General features: G+C 36.4%; 4 protein-coding genes across 4 annotated transcripts; 2 read left to right on the plus strand and 2 right to left on the minus strand.

Annotated features, from left to right (window-relative positions):
• Positions 1-959: 959 nt before the first annotated feature.
• Positions 960-1,637, minus strand: LOC125220590. Its single transcript, XM_048122743.1, has one exon. It carries the CDS (start codon positions 1,635-1,637, stop codon positions 960-962), a length of 678 nt encoding a protein of 225 aa, XP_047978700.1.
• Positions 1,638-2,778: 1,141 nt separating this feature from the next.
• Positions 2,779-3,429, minus strand: LOC125224332 (LYR motif-containing protein At3g19508-like). The gene is made up of 2 exons (XM_048127715.1): positions 3,103-3,429; positions 2,779-3,013 (listed from the first exon to the last, which is right to left on the minus strand). The coding sequence occupies exons 1-2, from the start codon at positions 3,310-3,312 to the stop codon at positions 2,960-2,962; spliced, it is 264 nt and encodes an 87-aa protein (XP_047983672.1). The 5' UTR covers positions 3,313-3,429; the 3' UTR covers positions 2,779-2,959.
• Positions 3,430-10,551: 7,122 nt separating this feature from the next.
• On the plus strand, positions 10,552-12,487 carry LOC125218638. Its single transcript, XM_048120355.1, has one exon. The coding sequence runs from the start codon at positions 10,694-10,696 to the stop codon at positions 12,299-12,301; it is 1,608 nt and encodes a 535-aa protein (XP_047976312.1). The 5' UTR covers positions 10,552-10,693; the 3' UTR covers positions 12,302-12,487.
• A 1,859-nt stretch (positions 12,488-14,346) lies between these two features.
• LOC125218263 (alpha-L-fucosidase 2) lies at positions 14,347-18,635 on the plus strand. The gene is made up of 10 exons (XM_048119900.1): positions 14,347-14,656; positions 15,137-15,282; positions 15,468-16,357; positions 16,444-16,576; positions 16,766-16,924; positions 17,303-17,527; positions 17,610-17,708; positions 17,796-17,931; positions 18,003-18,198; positions 18,266-18,635. Exons 1-10 carry the CDS (start codon positions 14,407-14,409, stop codon positions 18,573-18,575), a joined length of 2,544 nt encoding a protein of 847 aa, XP_047975857.1. The 5' UTR covers positions 14,347-14,406; the 3' UTR covers positions 18,576-18,635.
• The last annotated feature ends 5,324 nt before the right edge of the window (positions 18,636-23,959 follow it).

Genomic DNA, 23,959 nt, shown 5'->3' on the forward strand with positions numbered 1-23,959 from the left:
AACATTAATCAATAATCAGTAACTACTGTATTGATTATAATTAGATATAACAAAAGGTCAAAAACACAAGAAATTTAAAATTAGATCTCAAGTGCTTTTTATATAAGTTGTCCGTTTCTTTTGGGATTAGTTGCATTTCTGAAATTTTAAAAGGATCAAATATTATTTTTATGATTGAATAAACTGATATTTAACAGTTGCATCATATGGACTCGAACTCAAAAATTTTAGACTCGTGAATACTTCTAATATGAATTAGTATTTGAATTTTCCTCTTAAAATTTTCAATCATATCTAGTAATTGAAATTTTCCCTTTTTTTTACAATTGATTTGAATATCCTAATGAAATGTTGATTTTTGAGTTCATCTTTTTTTTTTCCTAATATGTTCACTTGTAACATTAATTATTCATTATCTAATTCAATATAAATAAACAAATTAAATTTAATGCAATGTGCATAAAAAATAAGCTTTAAAAGAAATAGAAATTAATTAAAACAAAACTATTAATTTTAACTTTATATTTTACTATTACAAACTAATTCTTAAACATCAAATAATTTCTTAAATTTCGTGCCATTCAAAAGGAACCTGGAACCTCGGCAGAGGGAATAATAAGATTTTCAAATGGAAACTCATAAAGTTCCAATAGTGCAATTAAAGACTTCATAATCAAACTAAATGAATAAAACGATAAGTTAATTATGGAAAGTGAATAAACCGAGAACAATTCTCAAGATGATGCTCAAGTAAAATATTAGCCTCTCTGTCTTACTTAAGATGTTCACATTTTTGAGTGACACGGGATTTTAGGAGAAGTTGCAATGTGGAGTAGGTACAGAAAAAATAGTAGTTGAATATTTTAACGAATGAGAGAGATTTATTTTCAAATATAGAAAGCGGACATTTTGATTAGGACAAACTAAAAGGAAAATGTGTACATCTTGAATGAGACGCGCTAATGTACAACATACTTACCCTTATACTCCGCCCAGAGCTCCGCCACCGGCTTCCCCGTCAAGTCCACAAAATAATCCTCAGAAAAACTAAATCTCATCTTCTTATTCATCTCCGCCACAAATCCCGACCTCAACCCCTCACAATAATCCAAAAACCTCGCCGTGACATCATACCCCTGGTCCCACCTTTCCCCCTTTCCCGCCTCCGCGAAACCCGTTGGAAAATAGTTCGACTTCAGTATCATGTAATCGGCCATCCCCTCCACCAGCCCAACCGGCGCCGCCCCTTCGCCGTCCCACTGGAACACGTGCGTGAGCTCGTGGTGGAGGAGAGAGGTGAACTCCCATTTAACGTTTCCCTCGTAGCCTTGCAGGTAGAGGGCGCTGACGTTGATGTTTTCGCCGTAGGTGATTGCCTCCGCGCCGTCGTATTGCTGGATGAAGACCTTGACAGTGTCCACGGGCTTGCGGTCGGATTCGTTGTATTGCTGGAAGATGTCGTAGATGAAGTGGTTGATGTCTTTCATTATCTCTTCGGTGTATGGGATTCCGATCTCGGATGAGAACCGAGCCCCTCCCGGAGTGTGTTGTGCGTCGTTGATCGCCTCGTATTTCACGGCGGGGAGGGCCGGGAAGTGGTGGAGGAGGATAAGGAGGAAGAAATGGTGTGTTTTCATATTGATTGTGGATTTTGTTATTTTTTTCTTGTGACTTATAAGTTGTAATGAAATTTTGGAATTTGGTAAGCCACCCGTGACCTTATATTTGTTCGTGAATCAAATACTAGTATAAAATGAAATATAGTTTGATTCTAGTATTAGACTTGTCATCCTGTTAGAAATCATATTTACCTTGGGTGGTAAAATAGATAAATAAAAGGTGTAATTGAATATTTGAAAAAAATAGGTGATCAAACATATAAAATTTAATTATCCATTAAATTAAATGATAAATTAGCTTAAATTATTTTTAGATATCTACATGCCATTGACACTAGCTAATAACCCCTAATCAAAAATTGGTGGAACCCAGTGACACTATATTTCGCATGGCTACAGTTATTTTCTCAACAATGTTTAATATTTTAGGATCGTGAGATATGCTATTTAGTAAGCAAGTTCAAAAAAGAAATCAGTTTGTTGGATGTTATTCTACCAATATTAAAATTGTTGATGTGTTTCAAATGAACAATACACTTTGGTTTAGACAATGATATTAACTGCGATAAATATATGGTTGTTAATATTTGTATTCAACAAATTTTCACATTTTGTAGTTGAACCAGCCGAACTAGTAGCGCAATAAACCAATAAATTCTCCTATTCAGCAACCAATAATATTTAAAAAGAATATTATTGTATAGATGAACTAGTAACCTACCAAACCGATTAATTATTTAATTCATGCTCGGTGCTCCAATGGATTTTCAATTGTTAAAGTAAAAATGGAGAGAGTAACTTCTGCCTTAGCTCAAAAAGCGTGCTATAAACACAAGCATAATCCTTAATAATAGCCCCCACTTCTTCCGATGTAGATACAGACAAATACATGAACTTGTGCAGTAAATAAGTTAATAATTCCAAGCTACTCATATATTATGTGACCTAATTTAAGAAAAAGTTCCTTCACGACTATCCTAGACATTAAAATGATACTAGTAGTAATACTAATGACAAGAATGATTACCATGCCGAATCATGGCTTTGCCGTAAAGCTTAAGCAATTAAATCAAAAACTTGAATCATATCAAACAAGGACAGATGATTATTTTCTACTTCGTGTTCGATTACTTCATAATAGTACTAAATTGACACAAGATTAATCGAGATTGAACGCAATGATACAAATTTATCAATCTAAATAATTTCCTCTTCATATTGGAGGCCCATACAGTTTTCCAAACAAAGCCCAATAAGCGTGGCCCAAAACATAGAAAGCAACAAAACAGAACTCCGCTTAGTTATTTTAACAAACAGTTGGTGGGCAGAAGCCAAACCGATCAAGCAGAGCAGATTCCTTTAAGCTTTCCCGCCACAGATTCATCCACACCATACTGCACCAAATTACCGTAACACACAGTTATAAAATTGCCAATTTTTGCATAAACGATGCGAATATGTGAGGGAGAGAGAGAAGAGAGACCTTGCTGAGGACCCAAAGAGAATGATTGTAGGTGCGGCGTAGGAGGTCTTGGACGGCGGCAGCGTCTTTGGGGTCGACTTCTCGATAATTGACGAAGTTTTCACGGGCGAATTTGGCGTAGTAAGGCCTGCTATCCTCCGGCAGGCGGCGCACCAGCCGTAGCACCTCGCCGTAGGCTCTTAGCACCTTCTGCATTTCTCGGTAAACCATTAAAAGATTGAAATAAAGAGTGTTGATTTCAGCAATGGCCAAATTGGGCTGGATCTACTTTGAATTAAATATTTACTTGTACATAGATTTAATAAAAGTTTTCTTAACAAAAACATCACTTGAATTTCATGAAAACTATATTGATTAGTTACTATTCGGTTAATTAAAGATGATGTCCACTAAGAGCATTTCCGGTGGCGACCTTACCACTAGGACTTTTACTAGGACTTTTGATAAAAATTTCCTTCCACGTCATCACTAGGACTTCTCATTCCACTGTCGCATCACTAGGAGTTCCCCTGCACTAGGACTTCCCGCAATAAATTAAATTCACAATTATTCAATTTACGGAATTAAAATTTACGGAATTAAAATGTCGACACGGAATACGGGAAAATTCGAATACTTCATTAAAAAAAATTACATAATACTAACAAACACGGATTTTGCATGTTTTTAAGGGCTAGATTTGACTCGTTTTATATGTCAATCATGCAAATTATGTTCTTAAATTGCATATGTTATACATTTGGTATTTTTGATGTGTTTGTTGATAAATGATAGAAAAACATAGAAAAATGTGCAAAAGGCCAAGGTGCAGCAGCCTCTGTTCGAGCTTATTCCGCCAGCGATTTTGAAGTCCAATCAGTGCTTAATGCATACCATTCTCTTCGTCTTCGAAAGAGCTTCGCGTGGTATCCCGCACGTCTCAATCGGAGTTCTGTGGAGAAAGTTATGGCTATTCTACGAACATTGCGCAGTACAGTCAAAGCTGACGGGAATTTAGGCGGAAATTCACTAAAGAAAAAGAATTATTATATTGTGAAGCCCAATCTCTCCTATTTCTTGAAGGCCACGAAATTATTAAAAAATTAACATTTTTCCAACCTATAAATACCTCTAACCTAATTCATAAACTCCATCTCAGAGCCTCCAATCCTTCCCCCTCTACACATTCATCCATCTCATATTCCACACATAATAATCCATCTGCCATTGGAGCGGAGCTCTGCAGATCCAGGCAAGAAAAGACTGAAGATTGAAGATTCAGTCTTGGGTTTTATCAATTTCTTTCATGTCTTGTACTTTAATTGGTGTATTCACTTGTCTATGAGTGGAACATCTTTTGTGGATTTTTTTTGGTGAAGAATTAAATTGATTTTCCTTGTTAGCTCTTGCAGTTATTTGATTTATCCTTGTGCCTTTTATATTCAATTGATTAGCTACCTCTTGAATACATATTAGAGTTGATTAGAGTACTCGGGAAACGAAATAGTTGACTTGGAAAAGGGATAATTCACACTTTAATGCAATAGAACTCGGAAGAGTTGAGGTTTCACGTGAGGTCGTTGGTCTTACCGATCTTTTAGTAGTTAAGTCTAAGAATTAGAAGGGTACTTCAATTATTACACCTAATCTACGGATTTCTCACCTCGGGAGGGGGTTTAATCTAGTTAAGTGACCAACTTAATAACTTTAGAGACCGTAATTCAAGGAAGTCAATTGTATTTTGAATCCATAAATTCTACTTTCTTACGCCTGCTTTGTATCATTGTTTTTATGATTTTTGTTATTTGTTTATTTATTTGTTGTCTAGTTTAATTAATCCAAAACCAAAAACTCTGTGTCTCTAGATAGTATGTGATGCTTAGTATATGGTAGTCAGTTGCAATCTTATTCCCTGTGTTTGATATCCCGGTACTGACCTTTAGCTATACTAGATCTACCCTGTTTGCTTGCATGTATTTTTAGTGCTAATAAATAGTGCATCAAGTTTTAGGCGCCGTTGCCGGGGAATATTATTGCTTTAAGCTAATATTGTAGAACGGTTGATAATACTAATTTGGAGTGTAATTTTTGTATTGTTTTATTTTGATTTTTTTTTTTTTTTTTTTTGCAAGGAGCACGAAGCAAAAGAATGGATTACTCTCCGCTCCTATGGAAGATGCAATTATCTGCTACAACATTTGATATACTCCATAGAGCGTGGGTGAGATATAAGCATATGCTTGCTCTCTTGTTTTTATTATTTTTCACCTTTAGTTTTTTCCTCCGTAGAACTAAGTTTTTCCTCTTTAGAGCTTAAGTTAAAAAAAAAATACAAAAAAAAACTTCTTTTGTTTAAACTCTTTTTTTTCCGTTTAAATTTTTTCTTTTTCTTTCTTTCTCCTTTACTTCTGATTTTCGTTTTTTCCTTTATTACAATTTTTTTTAAAGGAAAAACTAGAATTTCCTTTCCTCTTTTTTATTTTATTTTCTCCACATAATTCACCCACGTACATTTCAAATTCACGTCACTTAATCAATTTTTTTGTATTCTACCAATTATTCATGTGCTAGCTGTCAATCAACACAAGGTACGTTCTCTTTTAATTTCTGAGTTTTGATCTTGAATTCTTTCATTGAATGACTTTGTTGTTGATATATATTGGGAGTTTGGATAGGAGTTTGATGAGTGACGGTTTAATTGGGATTTATTCTTGGTGAATTTGTGAGATTTGGATTTTTATAAGAAATAATTGTTGGGTGTGCTTGAGTATGTTTGATCTTTGGTGGATGAAAATTAAATATCACTTTGGTTTGATTGTTGATACACATAGTTCATGTTCATAGCATTGCGAGACTATTTTTTCTTGCATGAATTGTGTTTTTAAGAGCTTAAATTGTTTTGCGTGATCTTGGTCTATTGTTGAAAATTTTTGCAATTAATTGGGGGATAGAGAATACTACGGAGGATAAAAAATGATCATGTTAAGGTAGATAATTCGATTTGCATACTTTATGTCTTGATATGATTAAAGTTTGGGGGATTGCCACATATTATGCATTGTACTACAATTTTCTTCCTTCTATACTCACATTGCGAAATTGTAGGTACAAAAGGCATCCCCAAAGGAAGTCCCGAGAATGGGGGCTAACTTATGAGTTTCAAAGAACGCCAAGCTAAAGACGTTAACCAAGCGCTTGTTGGAAGACAACCCATCATTGGTATCATTTTTTTTCCTTATTTTTTTTATTTTTAGTTTACTCACGTCCCTACCGACTTTTCAAACTTATTCTTAACGTAGTTTTGAATAAATTTGGGGGGATGAAGTAGGTGGACCGTGAGTTTAGTTGTTTTTGTTAGTTTTTTATTTTTATTTTTAGTAAACACGAGGTGAATCTTGTCATGAGCATAACATAAAAAACTTAGAAATACTCATGTTTAGGGACATCAGACCGAGTTGCCTATGATAAAAAGTTCGTTTATGTGTTGGTTGAGTTGTCTTGGATGCATTGATTTGAACGTTTAGTGAAAAGATACATAAATAACGAATTGCTTGTTTGCCTTGAATTATGTTTATACCTTGTGAGACTTGAGCTATAAATTTCTTTCTTGTGATTTATCTGCAATCATGTATTCGTTTCTAGAAATTGTTCCTAGTCTGCCTAAGTCTACATAGTGTTTAAATGATAAAAGAGGACGTTAGGCTATCCTTCTTAGCTACTTTATATATCCAAATTAATGACCTTTATTCAATATATTTTTCCTAGCTAGCCATTTTGAGCCTTTAAAGCCTTTTTCTTTGAAAGCTAAATAAAGGGGGAATATCCATACACTCCTGGGGAAAGTTAATTTATATCTTGTGAAAAGAGTTGGAGAGATAAGGTTGAAAAAAAAGTAGTGTGTTTAAATGTGAAAAGTGCATAGAAATTTGTGGTTTGAATGAGATATTTGGTTGTGCATAAAAAAAAAGAAAAAGAAAGAAAGGATGTACCAAAAAAAATGAAATGAAAAGAAAAAATCAAAGGAATTTGGGAAGTGAGAAGAAATTTAGATAAAGTTTAGAATTTACTGATATTCGAATTGTTGGTGGGGTGCTATATTTGATGTAGTAGAAATTGATCACTTTTGCTATGTTTGGGTTTAGTCACTTTTTAGCCATATTTCCTCACCTTACCAAAGAGCCTACATTATAACTTAAAATAAAGACCTTTCGAATTTTTGATTTTAATCACATAAAGTAGAGGAAGGATTAGACTTCGAGCAAGCCTATGGTAAACTTTGCATGTTACATGATCTGAGAGCATACACTTTTTCCAATATACACTTTGAGAGTGAGTGATAAACACACTTCTAAACACTTGTGAGAGCATGTACTTCAAGGTGATCAACGAGCTAGTAATGAAAATGCCCTAATAAGCTTTGCTTGATGCTTGATTTGATTTGTATTCTTTGTCAAACTCTTTATTTTTATTGTAATTTTTGAGGCAACTATGAAGTCTAGTTCTTAACCTCCGTGTTTCTTAATTTGTTTTTCTCTTGTTTTGTTTGAGAATAAACAAATAATTAAGTTTGGGGGAGTTGACAAACACGGATTTTGCATATTTTTAAGGGCTAGATTTGACTCGTTTTATATGTCAATCATGCAAATTATGTTCTTAAATTGCATATGTTATACATTTGGTATTTTTGATGTGTTTGTTGATAAATGATAAAAAAACATAGAAAAAGATGCAAAAAGGCCAAGGTGCAGCAGCCTCTGTTCGAGCTTATTCCGCCAGCGATTTTGAAGTCCAATCAGTGCTTAATGCATACCATTCTCTTCGTCTTCGAAAGAGCTTCATGTGGATATCCCATACGTCTCAATCGGAGTTCTGTGGAGAAAGTTATGGCTATTCTACGAACATTGCGCAGTACAATCAAAGCTGGCGGGAATTTAGGTGGAAATTCATGAAAGAAAAAAAATTATTATATTGTGAAGCTCAATCTCTCCTATTTCTTGAAGGCCACGAAATTATCAAAAATTAACATTTTTCCAACCTATAAATACCTCTAACCTAATTCATAATCTCCATCTCAGAGCCTCCAATCCTTCCCCTTAACAACTTTCATCCATCCCATATTCCACACATAATCATCCATCTTCCATTGGAGCGGAGCTCTGCAGATCCAGGCAAGAAAAGACTGAAGATTGAAGATTCAACCTTGGGTTTTATCAATTTCTTTCATGTCTTGTACTTTAATTGGTGTATTCACTTGTCTATGAGTGGAACATCTTTTGTGAATTTTTTTTGGTGAAGAATTAAATTGATTTTCCTTGTTAGCTCTTGCAGTTATTTGATTTATCCTTGTACCTTTTATATTCAATTGATTAGCTACCTCTTGAATACATATTAGAGTTGATTAGAGTACTCGGGAGACGAAATAGTTGACTTGGAAAAGGGATAATTCATACTCCCTCCGTCCCAAGGAAAATGACCCCTTTCTTGGGCGGCACATGATTTTATGCAAATTTATTTTGTGTGTTGAGAGGAGAGAGTAAAGTAAGAGAGAGGGAATAAAGTAGAGATAAAAGTGTTTCCATTTTAAGTAATGGGTCATCTTAGTTGGGACAAACTAAAAAGGAAAGTGGGTCATCTTCAATGGGATAGGGAGTACTTTAATGCAATAGAACTCGGGAGAGTTGAGGTTTCACGTGAGGTCATTGGTCTTAACGATCTTTTAGGAGTTAAGTCTAAGAATTAGAAGGGGACTTCAATTATTACACCTAATCTACAGATTTCTCACCTCGGGAGGGGGTTTAATCTAGTTAAGTGACCGACTTAATAACTCTAGAGACCGTAATTCAAGGAAGTCAATTGTGTTTTGAATCCATAAATTCTACTTTCTTACGCCTGTTTTGTATCATTGTTTTTATGATTTTTGTTATTTGTTTATTTATTTGCTGTCTAGTTTAATTAAACCAAAACCAAAAACTCCGTGTCTCCAGATAGTATGTGATGCTTAGTATATGGTATTCAGTTGCAATCTTATTCCCTGCGTTCGATATCCCGGTATTGACCTCTAGCTATACTAGATCTACTTTATATGCTTGCAGGTATTTTTAGTGCTAATAAATAGTGCATCAAATACTTAAAAAAAAATGATTAAGTTAAAAATTACATAATCATAAAAAGTCGAGCCGTATTTATAGGGTTTTTTTTAAAAAAAATTAATTTTTAGTCGGACATCCGACCTCTACGTCCTACCCACGCCACAATGGCGGACGTCCGCCCGCCCGTCGGTCGGATATCCGAGCCATCCGACATCCTCACGGGACGTCCGTGTCCTACCTTTTTCTTCACTATGGCGGACGTCCGGTCGGACTTCCGCGACGTCCTACCGCGACGTCCGCCGTTGGAGATGCTCCAAAACATAATTGAAACCAAATCTACTATTCTGTTTTTTTATAAATATTTAATAAACTTGATTTAGTTACAATCAACAATTAATAAAACTTAATAAAATCATAGGTTTACAAATCTATTATTTTCAGTCAACACTAGTAATAAATACGTACGTAATTAATTTGCAATATCCCAAGCAGTTTATAACAACCAGATAGTTCATTAGCAGCAACGAAAAAAATATGGTAACTCTAATGATAAACTAAATAGTCGACAATAAACATTAATTTATTTTGATTATGTTGGCTTAAATTTTATAAATTACATAAAAAATAAAGTTCAATTTGTTTATTTATTCATTTCTTTTTAGATCGTTATAAACAAAACTGAACAAATTATTCTGGTCTTTTATTTATTTGCGGAATTAACAACATTAAGAAATAAATTTTGAGGCGTCAAGATCAAAATGTATATAAAAACTGGAGAACCTTTTCTGCAAGAAGAGTAAACAATTTTTGTAAATGTATCTATGTGCGACTATATCCATAGTCATTAATATTTGAGACAATTTAATGCATAAAGTCTCCATCATTTTAAATCTATAGTTTTACACCACAAATTGATGAATGAATTTGAAGGATACAACGTTATCGAACTCAAAACAATATGGTTTTGTAATGCACGAGTTCATGCTTTCTAGAACCGGCTGAACGTGCCATGCTATATAGTATATACCTATAGAAAAAAAAATTATAATACTATATTTTAAAAATAAGTTGATGATAATACCTAATTTTTAAAATAAGTTGATGATAATACCTAATTTTTAACTTCTCATTTGTCTATTTCAGATTTTGCATCAAAAAAGATTCATCTTATATTTACGAAAATTGTGAACACACGACGAAAAATACAAATAAGTCGTCACTATTTTATTTGTCTATTTCTTATAAAATTGTCTTAAAAAATAGTAGTAATAGAAGTCCATCAAAATAAAATGCATGGTAGACTGAATAAAAAACAAAAAAGGGAAATTTGATCAATGCATGAGATATCTACATTAAATACACCAAAAACGTAAACCTCATATGAATCACTTCTTCTTCACCGGACAAAACCACCTCCATCTTGGCCTCCTCTCCGCCACCCATTCCATCTACAAATCATCCCCTCCCCCTCCATTCCAATTTCCAACAAACAATTTCTCTCTCATCATAGCTGAAAAAAATCCATGGATGTCTGGTCATGGATATGCGAACTCTCGGACTCGGACGAGTGGAACCACTCCGAGTCCGAATCTCACCTCACCTTCACCCTCGCCTCCTCCTCACCGAGTTCGAAACACTCGACTCAGTCGATTCACCTCCGAGCCGACCGCAGTCTCACCTCTGACTCGGAAGCTTCCATCCGTTTCTCAGTCCGCTTAGTAGGTTTCAACAAAAGCTCTTCCGACGACGAGGACCAGAAGCCCATCTGGGCTTCCGACGCGTGTCCTCTGTCGTCGGAGAACCCCTTCCTGCCCCTCGTCCTGCAGCTGCTTCAAGAAATCGTGTCGCGCTCGCCCATGGCGCAGGATAGCACCACCTGCCCACGCTCGCAGCTTCAGATGCTCCAGCGCGGGCAGGTGTCCTGGATTCTGGACTCCCACGCGCCAGAGTCCTTCTCTAGATTCTTCAACCTCGTCCTCCTCACGCGCCTCTTCTGGGTGTGCGCGTGCGACGCGCCCTCCGACGTCGGCTCCTTCTTCTTCCACTACCTACTCGCGCCGAATATAGAGACGTTCACGTGCCACCACGCGCCTGTTGTGAGGAACTTCTTCGTCGCGGTCGGGGCTGACGTGGAGCTTTGCTTCACGCGCACCGCTGGGTACATGTTAGCGAAATGGCTCATTTTAAGAGAAATTGAGGTTGGGCTGAGATCGGCGTCAGGGGATCTCGGATTCTCCTACGCCGTGGAATCTCACGGGCTGTGGATATTGAAGGGCTTCTCTCCGGTGAATTCCATGCAGTGCATGCAATCGCAGGGGCAAAACGGTCTTTTCCCTGCGGTGATGGAGGCTAAGGAATCCTTGCTAAAATACGCCTTAGCTCATCAGCAGCTTGAGGCTGTGATTCAGCTGGAATACAAGGTCAGATTCCACGAGAGCTACATCCACGTAAGCGCACGTGTCGACAATCTGAGGATCCACGTGGCGAAGCTAGGGTTTAAGAAGAACGACGAGAGCTTCCTGAACGAGAAGCATTTTCCTTCTCGGGTTCGGGTCTGGGTCGGGCCGGAGGTCGGGGCGAGCTACGTGGGCGGGCTGAGCCTGGGCCGGTCGACGGAGAACGTGGAGAGGGAGACGGAGATGCAGAAGACGATGAAGGGCAGCTCAGGGAAGCCGAAGGTCCCAAAGGTGAAGGCAATGGTGAGGATGGCGATGAGGTCGAAAATCAGGAATTGGAGGTGGGACCAGGACACGGATGGGAATGCAGCTGTGTTCGATGCAACCCTGTGCGACAACACCACGGGCGTTGAGGTCGCCACGTCGAAGCCGTCTGGCGTTGGTGGTGGTGGTGGTGGGGAGGTGGGGATAGATTTTAGACGGCGTTATAGTGGGAATGGACGGGCGTTTACGAAGTCCGGTGGAGTGGTGTTCGCCGGAGATGAGTGTGGGGAGGAGGTGGGGTGGAGGGTGAGCAAGGAGATGGAAGGGAGTGTGTTGAAGTGGAGGATTGGAGGGAAAGTTTGGTTGAGCTATTGGCCTAATCAAGTGAACTCTTCTTACTATGAGACTAGATGTATTGAGTGGTGTGATGAGGTTGATTTGCCCTTGATACCTAGTGCAAATTTGATCTAGATGTGATCCCAATGTATATATATGTATATGTTACATACTCAGTATGATAAAAATACTAAGCCTACTTCATGTTGTAATGGTAAAATAGTTCATCGAGTAAAGAAATAGTTGGTCAACTTATTTTCACAATATGTAATAGGTACTCACATACTAGTACTAATATTAATTTAGTTAATCCTTTTTACATCTCTCCTCACCCATCCCTTTTCATACACGAGTTTTGCTTTATCTCATTTTGCTAGTGTTCCTTCTTCCGCTACAAAAAATGCGGTCATTTACTCCATCCGGCTTGTAAAAATAGAAAATTTAGGATTGATACGCGTTTTAATATGGAATTAGTAAATTATGAGAAAAATAAAAAGAAAAAGTGATTGTAAATTTATAAATAATGAATGTAACTCATTTATTAAAAGGAAAATTGAGAGTAGACTAATTATGGAGAATGAATCAAATTGACAAAGGTAAATTATTTATTAGGAACGGAGGAAATATTTGTCGGGCGGTATGATTCATCTTTACATGGTATGGTCATGATCTTATGACAAAACAAATTTAACATTATTTTCGAAATTATCAATTCAGAATTTTCTTAAAACGAAAAATCACAAAACCAGGAGTTTCATTATCTACTTCGTGGCATCCATCGATATGGTTGGAATTCTTTTTGGCGAAAAAGGGTATATATCAAAATATTTATCGGTACAATGTATTTGTATCACACGAAAATTATTACTATTATTAAATCGAGTTCTATAACTTTGACATAATTATAAATAGAATTAAAGCTTTTTTTGGCATTACCTCTGTCTACTTTAACAAGTGTAAGCGATCTAACATTAACTATCTTCAAACGCGTTTGGTATTGCGACAGCTTAACGGATACATCAAATCTTGCTTTGTCTTAAGACTACATGTCATTAATATGATTAATTTAACGAGTTTACTAACGAACTACTAACAAATTGGATATTCTTAAGCACTTTTTAATACATGAGCTCAAGTGAAGTATTTATCGATGCATAATTCGGATAGTTTATGAGTATGATTTGATTTGAAATGGAATCCTACCAAAGTTTTACGTAGACTTCATAGTTTATAGTTAGAATTATTTGATTATTTACTTTTCGCCAACTCATTTCACTTACATTTTATTATAAAATTAAATATATAAAAATGGACTCACGTTCTATTATATTTTCTCAAACATTTTATTTTACTTTCTAAAAACTGTGTTAAACTCAAATATGATTCTTATTAACAGACCGAGGAAGTAAAATATAATCTTTCACAAAATCAAAGGCGCTAATTTCTACTTAATCAAAAGAATTGTAGTAGTATTCGTTTCGTTCCCTAAAAATAAAGATTATTGAAACAACATGAGTAAATGCAAAACTGAAAAATTAAATTGTCTGAGAAAAATGAATCCTATCTTATTGAATAAATTCTTTCAATAGAAAATTTATATTTTTAGAGTACGGAAAAACGAAAGAATTTTTATTTTTATTGATCGACGGGAATATTATTTTCTCTTTCAAGTAAGCGTATGAAGAATCAGATCAATCATCCTTCCAAAGTCATTATCTTTCTTTTTCGCAAAAAATCAATTCACTTTGAAATCGCATTGAAAAGTGAAACTACTAATAAATTCAAAAGTGCTATATATATATTGATACTTAGAATTTGGAGATACAGAGTTTGGCTTTTGCCGTAGCTAATCCAAAAAAATAAAAGTCGAAGAAGAAATCGGTGCGATTGCGATGGAAAAATAGAGTAAAAGGGTAGGGGCATGGTTGAGCACATGAGATTGCTAAGAATAGACAATGCCAGCGAGTGTGGAGCCCGCTGCATTGGCGCCGCTTGCATTCAAAGCAGTGGCTGTCACCAACCGCCTTGTGCCCTCTGTATCTCGGTCTATACAATGCTGTACCGTTGCATTATACATACACACATACATACAAAACATTCCGCTCTTCCAATTTCTTTTCGATTTTTAAAATTTATTTATCTTCTCTTTCCGCCCGCAACTATAAATACACGCCTAAAGTGTCAGCAGCTGATTGCATCCGAAGATATTTTATTTTGCATTTTTTTGTGTAAAAGTGACCATGTTACGAAGAGGGTTTTCCATTTTGTTGCTTGTTGTGGAGCTAAGTTTCTGGTTTGGAGTCGGTGTGAGTGTGAATGATAAGGATGTGTGGAGCTCGAGTTCGGAGAAAGGCACGATTAGTGGGAGGAGCCTTGAGGTTAGGTTTGATGGGGCTGCTACACACTGGACTGATGCTCTTCCTGTTGGGAATGGGCGTCTTGGAGCTATGATTTGGGGTGGAATTGCCAACGAAACCATCAATCTCAATGGTATTTCTCTCTCTCTCTCTCTCTCTCTCTTAAAGTTGACGTTGCTCTGTTTTTCTGGAAAGGAAATGAGAGATGGTTTCAGTTTGCTATGTTGTTTAAATGCTTAGGATTGAGCTGTGATAGTTGGAATGTGCATGTTTTAGAGTGAGAGAAGAAATGATGTTTTGTAGTGATGTTGGATCTTGATGTCTTTTTAGTAGTGTGGAAGACTAATTGTAGAAATGCAGCTAAATTGCTACAACCATGGACACCTGAAAATGGCATACAATTTTCTGTTGTGATTCATTGTCCTGATTTTAAGTATGTGGCAATAAAAATTGCAACAATAAAATGCATAACTGTTTCTGTATATATTTGTAAAGATATAGTAACTGTTGAGTGGATTTCTGGGAATTCCATGACAAAAATAACTACTGCTCCAATTCAAAGAAAATAGGTTTAACATCTAGTCGTTGGATCTTCTCCTTTTTCTTGGTGCAGAGGACACCCTTTGGACAGGGACTCCTGGTGATTATGCAGATCCTAACGCTCCAACCACACTATCTGAGGTTAGGAACCTCGTCGATAAAGGGAAGTATGCAGAGGCTACTGCAGTTGCAGCCAATCTCTCTGGAGATCCTTCTGCTGTAAGCTGCTTCTTTACTTCAATATTTGAGATAAAATATTTTGGACTTGAATTATGTTAGAAGAAATGAAGTTTCACTAATGCATTGTGAAATGTTTACTTGGTTCTTCCATGACAATAATATTGGAAATATTCAACCATTTATGCCTAATAATCTCTTGCGTTGCGTAAATTGGGAAAATATAGGTGTACCAGCTCTTGGGAGACATAAAGCTAGAGTTTGATGAGTCTCATGTTGCTTATGATAAGGGAACTTATCAAAGAGTGTTGGATTTAGACACAGCGACCGTTAAAGTGCAGTATTCTGTCAATCAAGTTGAGCATGAAAGGGACTATTTTGCTTCATATCCGGATGAAGTAATTGTGATGAAGATTTCTGTAAACAAGTCTTCATCTCTAAATTTTACAGTGTCTCTAGACAGCAAACTGCATCACCATGCTTATGCAAACAACAACAGCCAAATCATTTTAGATGGACGCTGTCCAGGCAGAAGAATCCCTCCACACGTCTTTGGGAACTCTATTCCCAAAGAACGAGACACTCTGGGGCCTGTTCAGCACACCAATCCCAAAGGAATTGAGTATTTTGCAGTTCTGGATTTGCAGATTGGAGATGGTGTGGGTGACGTTCGTATTTTGGATGGTAGAAAGCTACAGGTGGTGGGTTGCAACTGGGCTGTTATCCGTCTTGCTGCAGCATCAACATTTGACGGACCCTTTACAAACCCCCAGGATTCAAAAAGGGATCCTAGCTCTGAGTCCTTGAAAAAAATGGATGCTGCCAAAGCACACACATATGCTGATCTTTACTCACGCCATGTCAATGACTATCAAGCACTTTTCCATCGTGTCTCATTGCAGCTTTCCAAGAGCTCCACGAATGCTATAAAAAATGACAAGGATGGGGTGATGACAACTGCTGAAAGGGTCAAGTCTTTTAAAATTGATGAAGATCCTTCACTAGTTGAGCTTCTGTTCCAGTATGGTCGGTACCTATTGATTGCTTGTTCGCGTCCTGGATCCCAGCCTGCAAACCTTCAAGGCATCTGGAATAAGGACATCGAGCCAGCATGGGAGTATGTCCCTAGCTTTGCAAACGTGCCTTCTCATTTCTTTTTAATTCATCATCCTTTCTTGATTATGCTCTGTGTTTTCTTGTCAGTGGTGCTCCTCACTTGAATATCAATCTCCAAATGAACTATTGGCCTTCTCTCTCTTGCAACCTCAAAGAGTGCCAAGAGCCTTTGTTTGACTATATTTCTTCTCTGTCCATAAATGGGAAAAAGACTTCACAGGTACACCTATTTAGTTTCTGCTGATTTTTCATCTTAAATTTTGAAACATGATATTTTCGGATCTGACTCACAACCAGAAAATATGAACAGTTGATAGCTAAATACCAACCTCAATACAGCAAATCAATACATATTACAGCACTTGTTGTTTTGTACAACCTTCATGCATTTAGCTGCAGAATGTTACAGGTGAACTATGGAGTGAGCGGTTGGGTTACACATCAGGTGTCTGATATATGGGCCAAAACATCTGCGGATCGTGGTCAAGCTGTGTGGGCTTTGTGGCCGATGGGTGGAGCATGGCTTTGTACTCATTTATGGGACCATTATGCTTATACAATGGACAAAGTAAGAATCTTTCTCCCCAAATTAGATGTTTGTATGATGGTTTAGGAAATTCATCTTATTGATATTGGATATTATCATTTCATGACGAATGTTGCCATATAATTCATTTACTATTGTGCTTCCTACTCATTTAAGCATGTTTCTAACTTAACATAAATTTACTTTACTTTATCTAAAGTAAACATTGCTCAACACTTTGCCTTGAGATGAAGAAAATCTATACTATGTACTCTGGATTATGAGTACTGGCATTTCATCTCGTTTATAAACTCTTATTACTGAACAATGCACATGAAAATCAAGTATTTGCCACTTTTTCTGGCAAAGCATGTCATGCCACAGATTGTTAATTTCAATATCTGAATTTTGTGCATGTAGGAATTCTTGAGAAACAAAGCATATCCATTGATGGAAGGCTGCGCGTCATTTTTACTAGACTGGTTAATTGAAGGCCCAGGCGGAAGACTTGAAACAAATCCATCGACCTCCCCAGAGCATACGTTTACTGCTCCGGATGGTAAGCCTGCTAGTGTAAGCTACTCAGCAACCATGGACATGCAAATTATTAGAGAGGTTTTCTCCAACATTGTTTCTGCTGCTGAGGTAATTATCTTCTGCTGAATCATAGCATCACATAATCTAGAATCTTGACTTCTATATGTAACTCTCTTAAATTGAAATGTAGGAATTGGGAAAAAGCGATGTTCTTATTGCAAGAGTCCGTAAAGCTCAAGCACGCCTTAGGCCAACCACGATTGCTAAGGATGGGTCCATTATGGAATGGGTAAGTCTCAGTTATCCAACGGGCCTCTGCAAGTTGTTCGAGTGGACTAAATCTTGTTCTTTTTTGGTGTTCCTTCGCCATTTGCAGGCAGAGGAGTTTGCAGATCCAGAGGTGCACCACAGGCATCTGTCACATCTATTCGGGCTTTTTCCCGGGCATAGCATCAACGTCGAGAAGGCCCCTGATCTATGTAAAGCAGCTGAGAAAACCCTAATCAAACGAGGTTCGTGTTGTTATTAACTCTGAATGATTACCTCGCCCCAACTCAAACTGATTCATCTTGTTCTCGAGCAGGAGAGGAGGGTCCGGGATGGTCGACCACGTGGAAAGCTGCCTCGTGGGCACGGCTGCATAACAGCGAGCACGCATACCGGATGGTGAAGCATCTTTTCGATCTAGTGGAGCCCAGCCACGAGAGTGACTTTGAAGGAGGGCTATACGCCAACCTCTTCACCGCTCATCCACCTTTCCAGATTGATGCAAACTTCGGGTAGGAACAAATCATAATCAAACTTTATCAATTAATCTTGAAAGCTGAAGTGAGACATGAATGGCAGATTTTCGGCAGCAGTGGCGGAGATGCTAGTTCAGAGCAGCGTGAGAGACTTGTACCTGCTGCCGGCTCTTCCTCGTGAGAAGTGGGTGAATGGCTGCGCGAAGGGGCTCAAGGTTCACGGCGGCCTTACCGTGAGCATGTGCTGGAGCGAAGGAGATCTTGATCAAGTTGGCATTTGGTCCAACAATGGTGGAAATGGTGTGAAGACGTTGCATTATAGGGGAGCTGCAGCCACTGCTAATATCTCATCTGGCATACTTTACACTTTCAACAGCCACTTGGAATGCGTAGACACACGCACACTTCTGTAATGTCAACCTCATTTTCCACTTATTTTGGCTCATTAAATGGATCTATCACACTTTACAAAAGAATGAAAGGAATTATTCAAAAGTTAAGAACTGAATCTGAATCCAAATCCGAATCCAAATTTAATCCCTTATAGTTATAATTATTTACTTAAACTCTAAAATATGATAAATTAAGTTACCATCACTGTTACCACAAGTGCTTTGAAATCTTATATGTACATAATTCGGGACACTTAGGTCAATGCCTGTATCAAGATCCAAAACCCAATTCTCACGTAAGAAACAGTGCTATGTTTTAACGGCAGTAGAACATAGTATATAGTAGAGGATTAAAATGATTTTACATCCAACACAAATTCCTTCACAAGTACTACTAGCTAGTAGAGTTATGTATACGATGTTTAATGGAGTACATTTAAATGTCTGCATGTAGAAGCACCAATTTTCAAATCGGTATAGGTGGATCCTGATTCTGGAAGAATTTAGCAAGTTTCCCGAGGCCAGACCATACATGTCCGAAACAGAGACAAACACGACTTTTAAAAATCTCAAACTTGGAGCCTACCTCTTCTTCGAGCTCGACCACATCATCGTCCTTCATTTCGATATCGGTTTCGGCCTCGTTCATAAACAGGAACACTACTTCAACTGCTGATAGCGATCCGAAGATGGCATAGAGGAAAGGGCTGGCTCCTTCGGGGAACACGGCAGCCGCGAGGGTGGCGACCGCCGCGTACCCTGAGCAGACCAAGAAACGCTCCGGCCCGCCCCGGAAAGCGGAGGAGCATGACGTGGAGCACGTAGTAGACGAGCAAGCTCGAGAGGGCAACGAGCATTGTGGTTGGATGGGTGGTGAGTGGGCTAATTTGCGCCTCATCGTACTTCACTTGAAGGAATGCGATGAGTTGAGTATTGATGGAGCTACTCACTTTGTCGAATGAGTCTGTGAATTCCGACATTGCTTTATACTTGATCAACAAAAACATGGGATATATCATATATATATACACAATATAGATATGGTATGGCGTCAAATTTTCTGATACATATTTGTCAAACATTGAAATTTCTAATGAGTTTCCTCTTCACCGATTTGACGCGATACGTGGTCGCCGACCGATTTAGGAGATGGATATGTCATAAGAGTTTCCCGTTTAATTAGAAGATGGATATGTCATAAGATTCCTTGCTTTTTAAAAATTCTTAGATTGTCTCCACTAATAACTTTTGGTTATTTAGAGTGTTCGGTTTGCAAGATTGTATACGGGATTAAATTTGTAATTAAAAGGGAGCAAACCATATCCCACATCGGAGAATGAACAAGACTTGCAAGTGTATAAATGGGCTACCCCTACTCCATTAGTATGAGGTCTTTTGAGGAGTACCCCAAGAGCAAAACCGTGAGGGCTTTGCCCAAAGCGGACAATATCATACTACAGTAATGTATTAGTTATAGTTAATCCCTTATGACTAAAATAATTTTACAACTCAATCCTAGATTGTATCTTGATATTATTTTATCTTAGAAACCCAACACCACTTTAGAGTATCCTCAATTTAAGACTCATACGTCATCATTTTTCTTCATTTTTCCGTGTTAGACTATAGATATTAATTTATACTATTCATTAGTTTAATTATAAATTAAAATACGATAAACAAATACTCCCTTCGTCCTAAGATAAGTGACTCACATTCCTTTTTGGGACGTTCCAAGATAAGTGACCCATTTCTTTTTTGGTATTTCTCTCTTACTTTTTCTCTCTATTTATTAACTCTTTTACTTTATTCACTTTCCACTCTAATAACAAAACTCTATTTTCTTAAATCCCATGCTAAAAAATTTGTGTTCACTTATCTTAAAATTAGGATGGAGGGAGTACTATATAACAAAACAAACCCTACAAATTTAAAATACAAAAAAGGAAAAACCACCAAGGGCGGAAATATCATTACGAAGAAGGTGTGCAGGATAATGTGAGGAATCGTAGTATTTGTAAAGATTATTCAAGTTGTTACTTGCTATAATATGGAGCACTTAATCAACAAAAAGGTAGATATATCATATACTCTCTTTATTACATTAAAACGAAATATTTTTCTTTAGAAATTGTCACACTAAAAATAAAATGTTTATTAAAATAAAAATAACATAATATTTAATTTTTTAGTCTTATTTTATCATGTCTACACTTAACTTACAATGTACTAATAGTACTAGATAAAATTCCGTGCTAAAAAATAAATGTTGCATATTTGTCCGGTAGAAATATACTCCCTTCATCTACAATAAAATATGAGTACAATTTTGGACCGTTCACCAAAATTAGACTAATTTCTAAATATGAAAAGTTTAAACAATTAATATGGATCTCACAATCAACTAATATTACTTCATCATCTTTTCTTTTCTCTCACTTCATTAATTGTGTATTAAAATTTAAATTAAATAGTTTTTTTTTGTGCATAAAGAAAATTCATATTAATAAGTGAATGTGGTGTTCGGTTTGCAAGATAAAATAATACCAAGATACGATCTAGAATTGAATTGTAAGATTATTTTGGTAATATGGGGTTAGCTATGAATAATTATCCCATGATTATCCATCTATGATTGAGTTGTGGGGTTGAATCTCATGAATTAAATACATAAATTTAATCTCAGATAGTTGGATATAATCTTGCAAACCGAACATCCCGAAAAGTAGAGGATGAAAGGCGTGGTGGGCCATGGTCGTTATTGTTTACATGAGCATATCCGCACATGGAGTTGGAGGGAGTAGTATATACTGCTACTACGTGGCTGTGCAAATTGAGCAAAAAGATTTAACATTACCCATTTAATCTAACGGCTGACATTTGTCGACATGCGGAATACTATGTCAAAAACGAAAATCTGCTTTTTAAGCCTACAGTCTTAGATTTTGAGATTTCATATTTATTGTGTAGAACATGCTTCTTAAAAATTCTTAGATTTCATAAAGTATAAAATACAATGAACAAATACATAACAAAACAAATCCTAAAATTTAAAATACAAAAATGGAAAAACTAATTAATGCATCCTTAAGTGAGACGAAGTGCGGCAAATTATATAATTCACAAAACATTTCGATTTATATATTAATTTGTTTTTATGTATAAAATATTTATGCATTTTATTATTTTTTCCTATGAAAAATTATCTTATTTTTCTAATTTTATTTGTTCATTAAAATTATTCTACATCTATTTATGATAAATTACTCTTTCTTATAGGATGGATCATATTTTCCACTTACACCATTTCCAACACTTTTTATTTTTAGCTTTTTCTTAAATGTTGTATACAAAAACTTGTATCATCCACAATAAAAACAAAACCTTGTACTACAGTGCAACCCGCCAACCCCTACTAAAACAAATTTCTGCATCGCCACTGGCGGCAATCATATCATTACGAAGAAGATGTGAAGGATAATGTGAATGTGAAGGATAATGTGAAGAATAGGTAGTATTTATAAAGATCATTGGAGTTGTTACTTGCAATAATATGGAACACTTGATAAACAAAAAGATGGATAGATCACATATGTCCAGAGCCTTTGGCCTAGCGGCAAGGAGTATAGACATTATTATATGAGGTGTCGAGTTCGAGCTCTCTTGATATTATTTATAATTTCCTCCTTCATATAGGAGTTTATTTATAAAAAAAAGATAGATAGATCATATATTTTCTTATCCCATTAAAAATAAAATATTTTTCTTTATAAATTGTTCCACTAAAAAGGAAACGTTTACTAAAATGGAAATAACATCATATTTAATTTTTTTCAATCTTATTTTATTCTTTCTATACTTAACTTACAAAATACTCCCTCCGTTTCCTCATAGTTGAGACGAAAAAATTCGGCACGAAGTTTAACAAAGGAATATTGAGTGTGTTAAATAAATAGATAAAAAAAAGTAAGAAAGACAAAAAAGGTAGAGAGAATAAAGTAAAAAGAGAATAAAGTTGAGAGAATAAAGTAAGAGAGAGTAAAATAATAAAGAGATAAAAGTTACTATATATGGAAATGACTCAACTATGAGGGAACTTTTCGAAATAGAAAAATGACTCCCCCCCTTCTACAAAAATATATGAGTACCAATTTGGACCGTTCACCAGAATTAGACTAATTTCTAAATATGAAAAGTTTAAACAGTTAAATACTACTCCCTCTGTCTCATAATAGATGTCACATTTTCCTTTGTAGTTTGTCCCACAAAAGATGTTACATTTCCTTTTCTTGGAAAAAATTCTCTCTCACATTAATATAAATATACTCCCTCTGTCTCATAATAGATGTCACACTTATTTTTTAGTTTGTCTCACAAAAGATATCACATTTACTTTTCTAGAAAAAGTTCTCTCTCACATTAATATAAATATATTATTTTCTCTTTCCACTTAACGCACAAAACAACACCTCCTAAAATCTCGTGCCAATCCCCAAGTGTGACATCTACTATGAGACGAAGGGAGTACTATTTTATCTCTCCATTTAGCATACTCCCTCCGTCCCTCTATAGTAGAGACATTTCTTTAATGCACGAGATTTAGAAAACTTGTTTTAAATGAGTTAAGTAAAAGGAGAATAAAGTAGAAAGGAAAAAGGTTGAGAGATGAAGAGAGAGTAAAGTAAGAGAGAATAAAGTATTTTTTGCCAAAAATGGAAATGACTCAGCTACAGTGGGACAACTCAAAAAGGAATACGACTCAGCTACAGAAGGATGGATGGAGTACAAAACAATACTCCCTTCGTCCCACTTTAGGAGCCCGGTTGAGTTCGGCACTTATTTTAAGAAATACAAAGGAAAGTTTGTGAAAAAAGATAATGGAATGTGAGTCCTACTTTTATATATTAGTTTTATAATAAAATATAAGTGGAAAAAGGTGAGTGGAATGTGGGGCCTATTACCAATTATGTAATATTCCAACCGGGACTCCTAAAGTGGGACACCCAAAAGTAGTAAACCGGGACTTCTAAAGTGGGACAGAGGAAGTATCTCCTAAAATCCTGTGTCATTCCCCAAGTATATCATTTATTATGGGATGGAGTGAGTACTAATAATATGAATTTCACAATCCAATAATATTACATCATTATCTTTTTTTTTTCTCTCTCGCTTTAACAATAGTGCATTAAAATTAATATCGGTTAGTTTATTTTTTTTGCACAAACGAAATTATTCAGCCTTGGTGGCCCATGGTCGTTATGGTTTACCCGCACATGCGTAACGTTGGAGCGGTAGGGAGGGAGTAGTATTTATTGCTACTACTTAGTTGTGCAAATTGAGCAAAAAAATTAACATGCGTTAGAGCATCCTTAACCCTGTCCCGGATTTGGGCCGCAAGTCCCCTC

This window comes from Salvia hispanica, chromosome 4, assembly GCF_023119035.1.
Source record: "Salvia hispanica cultivar TCC Black 2014 chromosome 4, UniMelb_Shisp_WGS_1.0, whole genome shotgun sequence".
In the NCBI taxonomy this organism is placed as follows: domain Eukaryota; kingdom Viridiplantae; phylum Streptophyta; class Magnoliopsida; order Lamiales; family Lamiaceae; genus Salvia; species Salvia hispanica.